Raw genomic sequence first — 13,268 nt, forward strand, 5'->3', positions numbered from 1 at the left:
CTAAACAGTTTTGATAGGTACACCTAAGATCAGATAATGTGCTGTGGGCAATGAAAAGAAGAATTCGGCAGAGAGATTTCTGTACACAAGACAAGACCACTTTCAGACAAAGACCAGACAGATTAACGCTTTTATCTTTCAGGGGAAGATTCACTAAATAAAGTTTATTATATTTGAAATATTTTCTTTTAATGACAATAAGAGAACTCTTACGGTTGGGTGGCTGTTTCGTCTCACATGTTTTATTTCATCAGTCACAACCGATCTTTTGACATCAATCTCCATCACATTCTCTTTATCAAGAGGTCTGGCATTGTCTTTATACCACAGAACACGTTTTCGTTTACTGAATACAGAAATAACGGTACACATTGGTGTTATATGCATTAGCCCAACACACACATAAGGTACACAAATATTTACTGAAGTTAAGACTTAAATAAGATAAGATCAGGTTGTGATTCTGAGCTAACAGTTCCAAATAAAGTTGGTATTTCCCCCTCTTTCAAGGATAGTCGTTTAATATATACTGCCAAGATTATTGAAGCAATCTTTGGTGAAATGACCCCTGGGGTTATACTCCTTTGGTGTCGTTTGAAAAATGATTTGTAACCATTGTTTCTTCAGAAGTTCCTCCTTTGGTAGTTTAAGGTTCTAGACATGATGCACAAGCATCACGTAGATATTTCTAGTGACGTAGATACGTGGCGGTTAGAGACTCGGACTAGGTCACGTCTCATTTGGCTGATTCTGAGTCGACTCCCTTTTTTACAAGCCATTAACTTTCTTTTTCATTTATCTTCGGACTTACAATTTGGCAGACTGCTTACTTTCAAACACTGCAACATAACACACTGCATGAAATGTCATTTTCATGAATAATGTTTTTTTTCTTTCCCGCTAGCACCTTCTGCTGAGTGACTCTCACGGCCGATGAAGGCTGACGTATCAGCGCGACACAGCCTTTCTAACAATAAATATCTCAGAAGGTTCAGAATTTTTATTACAAAGCTTTATTTTGACAAAGACATTATGTAATCTGCAATTTTGACAATGTGGTTTCACATGGTGATTTAAGCAAATAACTCTAAATCAGAAAGCGTAACAAGAGAACAATAAAAATTAACTCACGGTTACCAGTATCTTCATCTTGTGCTGGTATTTCACATGCTTTCAAAAAGTATATTGTCTAAATGAGTTTATTATACAGATAACTCTGTTATCAAAATGTTCTTTTTGATTATCCGAATAGGTTTTTATTGTGTTAGTTTTTGTTAATTAATCTAAAATCCCAAATCAGTTTATTGATATTGCTTGGAATGGTTTTTTTTAAATGTTTTTGCTAATACTCTTCATATTGCACATGAATTTAGGCTTTAAATACAGAATCACTACTGGTAGGAGGACAAAAACAAATCATTTTATTTTGTATTTGATCTTAAGCAGTTGTAGAACTGCTTAAGCAGTTAGTTGTAGAAACAAATCTGTAAAAGGGGGTCTAAAGTTACTTACCATCATCCTAAAGACGCTCTGAAGGAATGAGACAACAGAGACAAAAAGATGAAGTGTAAATTCAAACAGCAGGTCTATGGTAATATTTTTCTGAATTATGATTAATGTTATTGGAAGTCTTGAAGGACCAGATGAAAAAGTGAAGTACGTTTTTACATTTATTCATCACAGTTTTTATATATAGCGTTTTACAACAATAATACTTGACATAAAGGGGAATAAATGTAAAACGCAGCGTGACGTCATGACAGCATCTAGTGTGCAGCACCTTGGCAACATCGAGGAAAAGGCATTTTTCTACACATGTGCATTTGATTTCTCTTAATGTCTGACTATTGTCATTTAACACCAGACTAACAAACTGAATCAATAATAAACAGAGTTAAACACATATTTATTCAAGGGAGGTAAAATATTAAGAAAGCTTTAATGTAAAGCACAGCCACAGTGTGATCCACTGATAATTTTCTATTTTACAGAAATACATGAAAACATTTGATATATTCTTTATCGGCAGCATAGGCTACACTCCGGCTATATTTGTTGTAGACACATTTGTTAATGTTCATCCATTCAGAAGAAGTGTGTCGTAAGATACTTTTATGACCGCTGTTCATTGAGAAGAGTTCATCACAGGGTCCGATGCTGCATCTACTTATAAAGCCTCAGATGTAACGTGCGCCTGAATTTGCCCTGCAGATGTGCACACAAGCAAACATGTTACGATATTTACCAAAATAATGACATGCATGATCTGGTGATATATAAGTAACCTTTAAATAACCATAAGATGTGTGTTATCAGAGTCAAAAACATATGGTGTTTCCCCTGGGTTATTATCCTTAACTGAAACTTTCATTCTAAAATGTATATGTTTTATCATAATCAAATGAAATATAGGCTTAAATATTATACATAACTTTAACTAAACTGGAAAACTGCCATTTCTAAACTCACCTCAGATAATGTAAAGATTTATATTCACGTTCAGACACTGTTGATAAAGGATTAAGTTAAAGTATTTAGCTTTTTGGAAAACATTAGTTTAGTATAGTTAAAACGGTCTATTTAAAATGTTTCTTACGGTTGGGTGGGTCAAACTGCAGATTGTTTCGTGTCACAGAATCCCACAATCCTTCAGTCCCATCTGATCCTGTGACACGTGAATCTCCATCACTGCTCTCTGCTCCGTCTCCCTCATGAAGTCTGAATTTATCTGTAGACATCATTAAACATCCTCAAACCTGCTGCTTACAGTTTTCTTATTTCAAACATTTATTTGTACCTTTCAAGAAAAGAGCGAGTGGTGAAAATCCTTACCAACAGGGGAAGCAAGCGGCGTTCTGATGTACTTCTGAGATTCTGATCCACCGGACCGAGTGTTTCTCTGAGCCAAATCTCTCTCTCTGAACTCCAGTTCTCTCTGTCTCTCGCACAGCTCCCTTTCTTTCACTTGTAGTTCTTCATTTCTCTGTATCGTGTCACATTCTGATTGTATTTTTTTCAACAGAAAGGCTTCTTTAGCCTTTGTCTCCCTCAGATTCCTTTGTAAGTCTTTTTCTGTGGCTCTGAGCTGCTCTATTTCACTTCGAAGAATCTTAAGGTCAACATTTAACTCGACTTCTTTTTCCTTCGATTCATCCAGCTCTTTTCTCAACTGAATCTCTGTGGCTTTAGATTCATCCAGCAGTTTTCTGATCTCAATCTTTGTGGCTTTAGATTCACCCGACTCTTTTCTAATCTGACTCTCTCTAGCTTCCGAATCATCCAACTCTTTTCTGAACAGATATGGTTTAGCTTCAGATGCGTTAAGCTCTTTTTTAAACAGATTCTCTCTAGTGTCAAATAAATCAGACTCTTTCCTGAACTGAATCTCTCTGGCTTCAGAATCATCAAACATAACCCAATTCGCTCTGCCTTTGGAATCTACCAGCCGTTCCTTCAATTGTGTGTTTTCTTTTCTTAAATCTTCCACTGCTTTTCTCATCACTGCCAATTCACTCCTCAGAGAATTTTCCCGTTCAGCATACTGTAAATTCTGCTTACCAAATTCTGTCTGAAAATGATCTTTAGCTCTTTCCGTCAACTCAAAATTCTTTGTGAAATAACTATTTTCTCTCTCTTTCATCACCGTTTCAACGTAATCGAGAAGCTTCTCGGTGTTCTCTAAAACGTGGTACCTGTTTCTGCACTTTTTCACACAACGGTTTCTTCTTATGTCCTTCTCTCTACATTCACCAATGAATAACACCATACTGTAGTCTAAAGCTTGCTTCCCAAAGACTTTACTCACAGCTTGTAAAAGCAGATCTTCTTTACCGGAGTTACGTACATCTGCGAGCACCAGCAGAAAGACATGAGGTCCCGGAAACAGCAGAGATTCACAGAACTTCATGTCTGCTTTTATAGATTTTACCCCATTTCTGAAAATCCTAGTCGATTTCAGGTTGTGCAGCCAGAAGGAGCGAGTTTTTAACACAGAGACGTTACGTGTACGGACATTAGTCTTCATATTTTCTCGTATTCTGTCGACGTTGTCATACACCGTGTGTCTGACCCCGAGGATGGTTTCACAAGCTTCATCCATAAGAGGGTCATCGCCTCCAAGCACCATAAATCTAAACGTGCCAGTGTCGTCTCTGGATGGCGTTGCTTTTCGTGGGAACGCAGCTGTCGAAAAGAGCATCAATAAGGTCAGATAAATCAGATTTCAAGAAAAGTCTGCATGCACTCTCAAGGGGTGCATGAAGACATGTTTAATAAATAATAGCACAATACGTGGTCAAGTGTTTGTAAAAGTAATAGAAAATATGACTTACACAACTTTTTATACGCATCTGGAAATAAAACAGATCAAGAATCAATACGCATTCATAATAATCTGACATTTGAGTTAAAGGTGTTGCTGACATTACTGTAGGGTCCAGTCCCACAACTGTGTTACTCGTGTCATGTCTGGGACACATCACCACTTGGAAGGGTAGTTCAGTTGTGCAACATATGTATGTGTGTATTTGTGCATAAAAATTATTTGAATATGACTTACAGACTTCTTCAAACTCATCTTCATCTGCAAAAAAACCCAGAAGCCAGATTCATTTAATCACTTTGAGCTGACATGTGAGGTGTGTTAAACTCTATACATTATTGTTGTATCAAGGGTCCAGTCCCAGAATATCATTGTTTGCACCGTAACAGTGTGAATTCATTGAATATCATCATTTGAACCAGGACTGCTCTATGATGCTGTGCTTAAGTTCAGATCAGGACCATTTTGTGCTCTCAGTGTTTGGAAAGTTTGGGGAGGACCTGCAGTGTCGTTCAGGAGGCGGAAGAAGACGGAAGCATTCAAGCCCATCGGGTTTAACCAGAACTCTGTGTGGTTTTCTGTGTTGGTATGCACACGCTCATAATTTCAGAAACGTCTAGCACAGTAAACCATCAGGCTTATGAGAGTGTTTATTATCGAATCACTTTTGGTTTCAACATGAGTGTGTTCATGTATTAAAAGCTCTTTACCTGAGGGACAAGAGTACTCCTCCTCTGTAAGCTTCTCTGTGAGAGAGACATGACAGAGACAAAATCATGATGTGTAAATTCATTTTATTCACTCTTAACGTTAATTATCACATTTTTGAGTTTAGCCCATATTATGTACATTTTTACACACACGTCATGCTGTGTGTTATAGAAATAAAACGATTACTTGAAGGACAAAGAGCAAAAAGTTAAGCACCTCCAAGTTTGTAGGTGTGTCTAATAATGTTTGTTTTTATTTATAAAGTATAATAAGACCCACATGCCTATTATTTTGATATGATATATATATACATATATATGAATACTGCTACGACACTCACTTCTACTTATTCTCACCGTGTTCTTCAGATCTGTAGGCTAAATGACTCAAATAACATTAGAGAATTAAACTTACCAATATCGTCCCTGAGTCCTGCTATAATGCAAAATTATTTTTGTCAGAATAATCAACACAATTGTCATATCACTTATTCACAATATCGAAACATGTGATTTAACGACATTCAGTTAGTAAAGAAAGATTAAGTGTGGGAACAAATCATATCGCACATAACGTTACTTACCACCGAAACATGCCATAATGCGTTAAAAAGCACGAAAATGTAAAAGTCTAGAAACAAATGCAATGCATTTTCATCACGGGTTCAAGAGAAAGTGCTTTCACACTGTTAGACAAGTCTTTCAGGTGTAGCTAAACGTGCACGCGCACACAAGAACGAGAACCTACGTCACCGCGTCCGACTCAAAATATGTTTTCATTTTCGTTTAGTCTTTGGTTAACTCTACACAGAACTGATGTTTATCACTTATAATTTCACCTTTTATAACAAAATATGAGCTCAGTCTGATTTACAAAATATAGGCTATAATCCAACGGTGAAGATGCAAACAACACTTCCGACACTACTGTTAACTTTCTTATCCCTGTGGCAACATTTTACTTTCACAAACAAGGTTTCTTAAGAAAATTCCTGCCTTTATGTGAAGTTAAATATTTCATCAAATCACTAACAATTGATAATAGAAAATGTACATCTTTTCTGAAAAAAATGTGATGAGATCTTTCATGTACCATGATTTATATTTCTGCACCTCATTATTTTATATATATATATATTGTTTTTCTTTTTCTTTCCTTTTTTGTCCTATGATGGTGTAAAATTGACGTCATCTGTTTATTTTATGCATTGTAAGGAATGTATGTTTGCACTTTTGTAAGACATTTCTTGAACAAAATAAAATAATAAATAACAGCAAAACAAAAATACTTCTGACACAAGGGTTGATTTTTGTAAATGTATTAGACATAATTTGCTTTAGAATTTGTCATTGTTGTTTAAAGATATATTTGGTTTCTTTGCAATAAGTAATACAAAAAAGAAGGAATATTTTATAGTCAATCTTCTACTGTTACTGTTCATATCCATTGATTCACATTTTCTCATTAAAGTCATAATTTATTGCTTTTAAAAATGAAACTCAACCTCTTTCATACTCTAAAAACACAAAAGCCCGTAAAACTTTAGACCTGTGCTTATTTTATATATTTATTTTTTAAGTCACGGTGCAATATTATTTTTATTTTATAATAAAATATCTTGTTTTTAACTTGTAATTGATTTTCTGATGTATTGTAGCTGTTATCGTGATTGAAATGTAAATGTGTAGCCATGACAATAAAAAAATAAAATAAAAAGCTCTTCTGACACAACTGGGTTGCGCTTTCTCTTAACATGTAAAGAAACGACAGAAAATCGAATGATAAACAATATTGCGTTCAGATCTTGATAACTATTCTTTAATACGCACTGCTGATTTACCATTTACAAGATACCATCAATTATTATCGTTCACCTGTGTCGATTTAGACCTTTAAGTTATTGTTATTTAGTTATTGTGTGCTATATTTGATCGAAACACATTTTCCAGCAATTAACGTTACAAACAAATGAAGCGTTTCAATAAAGAGCAATCAAATGCAAGAAGTCAGGCCAAAGATATAAATGAAATCTTATATTCCGGGATCATGTGTAATGTGTTGAATAAATTCATGCACAGAGTATATTTCCTCACGCCACCGATGACGTCACGGCCCGGCCCGGCCCGCGCAGGTGGATGACGTCAGTGGCCTTATGTTACACGGACGCCGTGGAGGACGGATGAGGGAATGTGAAGAATATTCGCATTATAAAGGTTAAACGTTTGATTTATTCTGCGTTGCGAGTAATGTTGTGTTCGTTTTAACGGGTTTATTGTGACTGGATGAATGTGAAGAGAGCGTGAATAATAATAACCGCTGTCACTCCTTCAGCTTATGCTACATTAGCTTAGCATTGTCCGCATTCCGATCATCTGTCTTTTTTAGCAAACCTACTAATAATAATAACGCGAAATAAATATATTTTCAAAGCTATTGAGAGGTGTTTTGATGTTGGCTTTCGTCATATGCGATTATAAATGTGTTCATGTAATAGTTAAGAGTTAAACAGATGACGTTATTATGTTTATTTATTCGGAAGTCTTAGTGACGTGTGTGTTATGTTTACAGTTAAAAGCCTCTTTTTACACTCTGATGTCGACAGTTTTCATCTTGTTTAGATCAGTAAAGTGACAATTAATTAAAATCATTACTAGTATTCTTCATTCCTAAAAGTTGTTTACTTAAAGCGTATAAGTTTATTGTTGTTTGGATGTTGTGACCTTGCTGCGCTATTGTGGCATCAGGTATTAATATCTTGTTTTCCACATGATGCATATTAAACTGTGATTTGCTGGAATATGAAGTATTATTTAATCTCGATTTACTTTGTAAATCGATTAGTTGTAATGTCTTCTTTCTGTTCTCTCGGCAGGTGATCCGCTGACATCTGTGGTGATCATGTCTCGTCTCTTCAGGCTGCATGGCCTGTTCGTGGCCTCCCATCCCTGGGAGGTGATTGTGGGAACGGTTGCCATGACGATGTGTCTGATGTCCACGAATGCTTTCACTACCAACGATCAGATCTGTGGCTGGAACCGTCCGTGTCCCAAAGTGCAGGAGGTGAGAGAATCTTCTACAATGTGCTTACAATCATTTTAAGTGTGAGAACCGATGTTCAGATGATGATGTTTTACAGAAAGTTTTGAATAGTGATGTGATCATTCTAACCGTCACGAGATGTGCGGCCATCATTTACATCTACATCCAGTTTAAAAACCTCAGACAGCTCGGCTCGAAATACATACTGGGTGAGAAGAAAATGTTTTCAGATGTAACTTATTGGTCTTTTTAAGTCTGTCTTTGTAACTTTTGATAAGTATTTTTCTAATGTGTTCTAGGTATCGCTGGTCTGTTTACTATCTTCTCCAGCTTTGTGTTCAGTACCGTGGTGATTCATGTTCTGGGTAAAGAGCTGACAGGACTAAAGTAAGACTCGCTTTTGCTCCTTTCACCTCTTCTGCTTTACATTCTCCAGGAGCTCATTCTGTCTGATTTTCTTCTCCAGTGAAGCTCTGCCCTTCTTCTTGTTGTTGATCGATCTGTCTAAAGCCTCTACGCTGGCCAAGTTTGCACTCAGCTCAGACTCGCAGGTACAAAAACATCCCGCACACAAACCAGACCTGCTGTTTAGTTGGGTAATGTAGCCCACGTTTCCTTTATTACAGCGCGTTACAGTGAGTCTTGACTTCTGTCAGTGTTAGAATGATCATATGTTTGTGTTCTGCTGGTTCTGATTGGTCTTGTGACCCGCAGGAGGAGGTCAGAGAGAACATCGCTCAGGGAATGGCCATTTTGGGACCCACGTTCACGCTGGACGCTGTCGTGGAGTGTCTGGTTATAGGAGTAGGGACCATGTCTGGTAAGATTCATCTCTGTCCATGGCTTTTACAATAACAGTACTTCCTGTCTCACCCATCATCACTTCCTGTCTGGTTTCAGGTGTGCGTCAGCTGGAGATCATGTGCTGCTTCGGCTGCATGTCAGTTCTGGCCAACTACTTTGTGTTCATGACCTTCTTCCCTGCCTGTGTGTCGCTGGTGTTGGAGGTGAGAGCTTGAGAACATCTCACATGTGTGTGTGCACAAACACATGCTGATGATGTTAACATGATCTTCTGTCCTCTCCTCCAGTTGTCCCGTGAGAGTCGAGAGGGTCGACCCATCTGGCAGCTCAGTCATTTCGCTCGCGTTCTGGAGGAAGAGGAAGTTAACAAACCCAACCCCGTCACTCAGAGAGTCAAAATGATCATGGTGAGCTCCAGAATGAACCGGTTTACAGTCTAACGCGATGTATGAATCGTTTTTCTGATCCTTCTGGTTTGTGTTGCTTTCAGTCTTTGGTTTTGGTGCTGGTTCACGCTCACAGTCGTCTGGTGGCTGAATCTCCAGCTCACAACATGAGCGACTCAGACGTGGTTCTCACTCAACCCAGCATGGAGTCTGACAGAACCATGTCCAGGTGAGCCGAGAGAAATGTCACCGTGTGATCGTGGCTTTGTTTTCGTCTCAAAATGACATAATGTTCTTTCTCCGTGTCAGTGTGGATTTGGAGCAGGTCATCACTCTCTCTCTCGCTCTGTTATTGGCGGCAAAGTACGTGTTTTTCGAGCAGGCTGAAGCTGAGTCTTCACTCCAGTCCTCCTTGACCAATAGGAGAGCAGGAGGGGACTGCTGTCTGAGGGAACCAGCTCCACCCAAAACCCTGAAGGGAGTCACAGATCCAAACTCTCCTCAAAAAGAGCAGACAGGTGAGTGAGTGCAACCTGTCAATCAAAACTGCACACAACTTCAAAACAGTTTTTTATAAACATGAAATGTGTTAACAGATGAGGTCATGAGGCCTGGAGAGGGTCAGTCGTGTCTTCTTAACTCGACTGATCGTGATACACAACATGAGGATGAAGTCAAGTGCCGAGATCATCTGCCTCAGCAGCGCCGCCCTGTAGACGAGTGTCTCGCCATTTTTAAAGACCCCAACGTAAGTCAACACTCTCACACCCACCTGACCTGAACAACACACTCTGTCATGTGGTCCACATCTCATCTCTGTTTTTCTCCAGAGGGGACCTCGATATCTGAGCAACGCTGAGGTCGTGGCTCTGGTGGAGTGCAGAAGCATTCTGGGATACCGTTTGGAAGCAGTGATGGAGAATCCAGAGAGAGGCGTGGCCATACGCAGGGAAGTGCTCTCCAGCAAACTGCCCAACCCGCACGCTCTGGACAATCTTCCCTACAGAGACTACGACTACTCCAAGGTTCTGATCCACGGTCAGTTGTGTGCTCCTGCACATGTGTGGATGAGAGATTAATGTTGACTTTCCTCATTCTCAGGTGACCGGCACTAACTGTGAGAATGTGATCGGCTACGTGCCTGTGCCGGTGGGTGTGGCCGGACCCTTGCTATTGGATGGGAAAGAATTCCACGTCCCCATGGCAACCACAGAAGGATGTTTAGTGGCCAGCACTAACCGGGGATGCCGAGCGGTCACAGTGAGTCATTCATTGTGTTTTGTTTTTCTCTTCACATGTGATGTGTTTTTGTTCTTCGCTGACTGTTTGGTTGTGTGTGTAGTTGTCGGGTGGCGTAAGCAGTCGTGTTTTGGCTGACGGTATGACTCGTGGTCCGGTGGTACAGCTGCCGTCAGCGTGCAGGGCAGCAGAGGTCAAAGGTTGGCTGGAGAGCTCAGAGGGGTTCTGTGTGGTCAAACAGGCCTTTGATCACACCAGCAGGTCAGAGGTCACATACAGCAATGATTTAGGCTTTGTGAAGGTATACTTTAATCAGATGATGTCATTGTGTGTGTTTTGTAGGTTTGCTCGTCTGGACAGGCTGCAGGTCGCTTTAGCTGGGAGGAACCTGTATATCCGCTTTCAGTCTCAGACGGGAGATGCTATGGGCATGAACATGCTGTCAAAGGTCAGTGTGTGACAGACTGTCTGCGCTTTCGTACTAAAGTGTTTAAAGAGTGTGTTGTGTAATGAGTGTTGTGTGTGTCTCTCCACAGGGCACAGAACAGGCTCTGTGTCGAATCCGCGAGCAGTATCCTGACATGCGTGTGTTAGCCGTCAGCGGAAACTACTGCACTGATAAGAAACCAGCCGCTATCAACTGGATCCACGGCAGAGGAAAATCCACCGTGTGTGAAGCGCTCATTCCTGCTCGAGTGGTCAAAGACGTGAGAGACAACGGCCGACAAGTTCTTCTTCCTCCAGGGGGTGCTTGAGTGCTCATGTTGTGCTCATGTTTCTCTGCAGGTTTTGAAGACCAGCACAGGCGCTCTGGTGGAGCTGAACATTAATAAGAATCTGGTGGGCTCAGCAATGGCTGGTAGCATTGGGGGCTTTAACGCTCACGCCGCAAACATGGTAGCTGCCATCTACATCGCCAGCGGACAGGTGCATGACAATATGACATCACAGCAGCGCACGTTTAATATAAACCGGATGAATGTATTATAAGTGGTGATGTTTGGTGTGCAGGACCCCGCGCAGACGGTGGGCAGCAGTAACTGTATCACACTGATGGAGTGTGTTGGGCCTGACGGTGAGGATCTGTACATCTCCTGCACTATGCCATCATTAGAACTGGGAACTGTGGGAGGTGGAACCAGTCTGCCCGCACAACGCTCCTGTTTACAGGTAACACGCATGACACGACAGAAGCCCGAAAGACTAAAAGATCATAAATAAACAAAATAACAGTGAACATGCTTGTGTCTGTCATCAGATGTTGAACGTTGACGGTGCGAGTGAACAGTGTCCCGGAGAGAACGCGAGGACGCTAGCGCGGGTTGTGTGTGCTACAGTGCTGGCGGGAGAACTGTCTCTGATGGCCGCACTGGCCGCTGGACACCTGGTCAAGAGTCACATGACTCACAACAGGTAAATAAAACATCAAGCCAGTGTTGAGATGATGTCAGGAGAAAATCCTCTACTGGAATGTTGGCATAGATATAAACATTGTTTTTATTGACATTTTATGACAAGAATGAAAGATTTTAATGTTTTTATCTATTTTAAATGCTAAGAGTTGTTTGGTTCTCTCATAAAAGGTCTAAGGTCAACCTTACAGAGACTGTATTGCAGCAAAAGGAAACGTCATGAGAACCGAAGCTCTCTGAGGACCCAAGTGCACTCTGGGAAATGGAGTCTTGGGCAGGCACGTGTGTGTCAGCTCATGTTTTCTTCTCGGGTTTTTTAAGAGTGTTGGAAAACATCTTCAGACAACAGCAGATCAGTCTGTTCAGCAGGAGAAAGTGAGACAGATGCTTTACATTTGCTTTGTGCATAATGTTTCTACCAATTTAGTTTGACAAATCACGGCTGGTTTTACTGCACGTGGTCGACGTTTTGCACTAAAGGCCAAAGTGAACTTTGCCAAAAACTGTTACTTGCTCATGGCGTGACTCTAACGTTTTAAATGTAATAAACATATGCCAACTTATCTGATGTTCAGCTCAAAAGCGTAAATGTTTTTACATTGTTTTACAAATGTGCTACAACTTAGAATAAAACCGATACATGTTTGGTTTTGCACATGAGGTTTGCTGTAGCCAGACAAACAGATAAGAAGGGCTTTGGATCTTAAAAGTATTTTTGCACTTGCAGTTTTTAGACTAAATCATGAGCTCAGATCAGATCTTGATGGATAATTTTGCTGACAAGAACGTCGCTGATTGTGAATGTCTTTGTGTATTTAATTAATCGCACCAAACTTGCTGAAACACTATGGTATTGATTTGACAGAAAAAAGACAATTGGCTTTATTTATTTATTGATTGTGGGTTGAATGTGTGAATGTTTCTGTGTGATGCTGGATGTCTACGTTGGATTGTGGGTTGTTTATAGTGACAGAATTGCTGTAGCGCCACAACACTTCACTTGACTGTAAAGTGCTTTGGTTTTTCTTTAAAATCAAATCTACTTGAATTTTGCTTTCTAAAGCCATATGTGTCATCTTTAAAGCATTTGTGATGTAATATTCTGCTAAGCAATGTTTAGCTAAGGATATTATAAGAGAAAATTGTTAGAGAGCTATTTTAAAAACTCACCAAACCCGAAAATAAACTGATATTGTGTTATTTGTTGTGATTTTTTTTACAGTAGATATTTCTGCTATCATTTGACATTTAATGTTCAAATCTATTGTCTTACGACAACTACTACTATAAACTGGAATTAAAGAGATAGTTCACTTAAAGATGAATGTTCTTTCATTGTGACAAAAAAAAGATTGA

The 13,268-nt window shown here is 39.6% G+C and overlaps 2 protein-coding genes across 2 annotated transcripts; one reads left to right on the plus strand and one right to left on the minus strand.

Annotated features, from left to right (window-relative positions):
• Positions 1-1,657: 1,657 nt before the first annotated feature.
• LOC306911630 (uncharacterized protein) lies at positions 1,658-5,772 on the minus strand. Its single transcript, XM_079487099.1, has 8 exons — positions 5,602-5,772; positions 5,032-5,067; positions 4,559-4,582; positions 4,332-4,349; positions 2,833-4,182; positions 2,597-2,728; positions 2,470-2,506; positions 1,658-2,205 (listed from the first exon to the last, which is right to left on the minus strand). The coding sequence occupies exons 5-8, from the start codon at positions 4,124-4,126 to the stop codon at positions 2,178-2,180; spliced, it is 1,491 nt and encodes a 496-aa protein (XP_079343225.1). The 5' UTR covers positions 4,127-4,182; positions 4,332-4,349; positions 4,559-4,582; positions 5,032-5,067; positions 5,602-5,772; the 3' UTR covers positions 1,658-2,177.
• Positions 5,773-7,123: 1,351 nt separating this feature from the next.
• Positions 7,124-13,254, plus strand: hmgcrb (3-hydroxy-3-methylglutaryl-CoA reductase b). The gene is made up of 20 exons (XM_079486233.1): positions 7,124-7,245; positions 7,905-8,092; positions 8,169-8,280; positions 8,371-8,458; positions 8,538-8,622; positions 8,786-8,891; positions 8,972-9,078; positions 9,163-9,282; positions 9,366-9,490; positions 9,571-9,779; positions 9,858-10,009; positions 10,092-10,286; positions 10,363-10,521; positions 10,604-10,761; positions 10,843-10,948; positions 11,037-11,207; positions 11,287-11,427; positions 11,512-11,670; positions 11,759-11,913; positions 12,084-13,254. The coding sequence occupies exons 1-20, from the start codon at positions 7,185-7,187 to the stop codon at positions 12,133-12,135; spliced, it is 2,649 nt and encodes an 882-aa protein (XP_079342359.1). The 5' UTR covers positions 7,124-7,184; the 3' UTR covers positions 12,136-13,254.
• The last annotated feature ends 14 nt before the right edge of the window (positions 13,255-13,268 follow it).

Source organism: Barbatula barbatula (genome assembly GCF_947034865.1).
Source record: "Barbatula barbatula genome assembly, chromosome: 22".
NCBI classification, from domain to species: Eukaryota; Metazoa; Chordata; class Actinopteri; order Cypriniformes; family Nemacheilidae; genus Barbatula; species Barbatula barbatula.

Excerpts from the sequence above, each read along its gene's own strand:
- LOC306911630 (XM_079487099.1), bottom strand. The coding sequence starts at position 4,126 with ATGGTGCTTGGAGGCGATGACCCTCTTATGGATGAAGCTTGTGAAACC. Across the intron at positions 2,729-2,832 it reads GCCGCTTGCTTCCCCTGTTG|ATAAATTCAGACTTCATGAG; the intron begins GTAAGGATTTTC and ends TGATGTCTACAG. Across the intron at positions 2,507-2,596 it reads GCAGTTTGACCCACCCAACC|TGTCTGAACGTGAATATAAA; the intron begins GTAAGAAACATT and ends CTTTATCAACAG.
- hmgcrb (XM_079486233.1), top strand. The coding sequence starts at position 7,185 with ATGTTACACGGACGCCGTGGAGGACGGATGAGGGAATGTGAAGAATAT. Across the intron at positions 11,208-11,286 it reads CTGCTCGAGTGGTCAAAGAC|GTTTTGAAGACCAGCACAGG; the intron begins GTGAGAGACAAC and ends GTTTCTCTGCAG. Across the intron at positions 11,428-11,511 it reads TCTACATCGCCAGCGGACAG|GACCCCGCGCAGACGGTGGG; the intron begins GTGCATGACAAT and ends TTTGGTGTGCAG.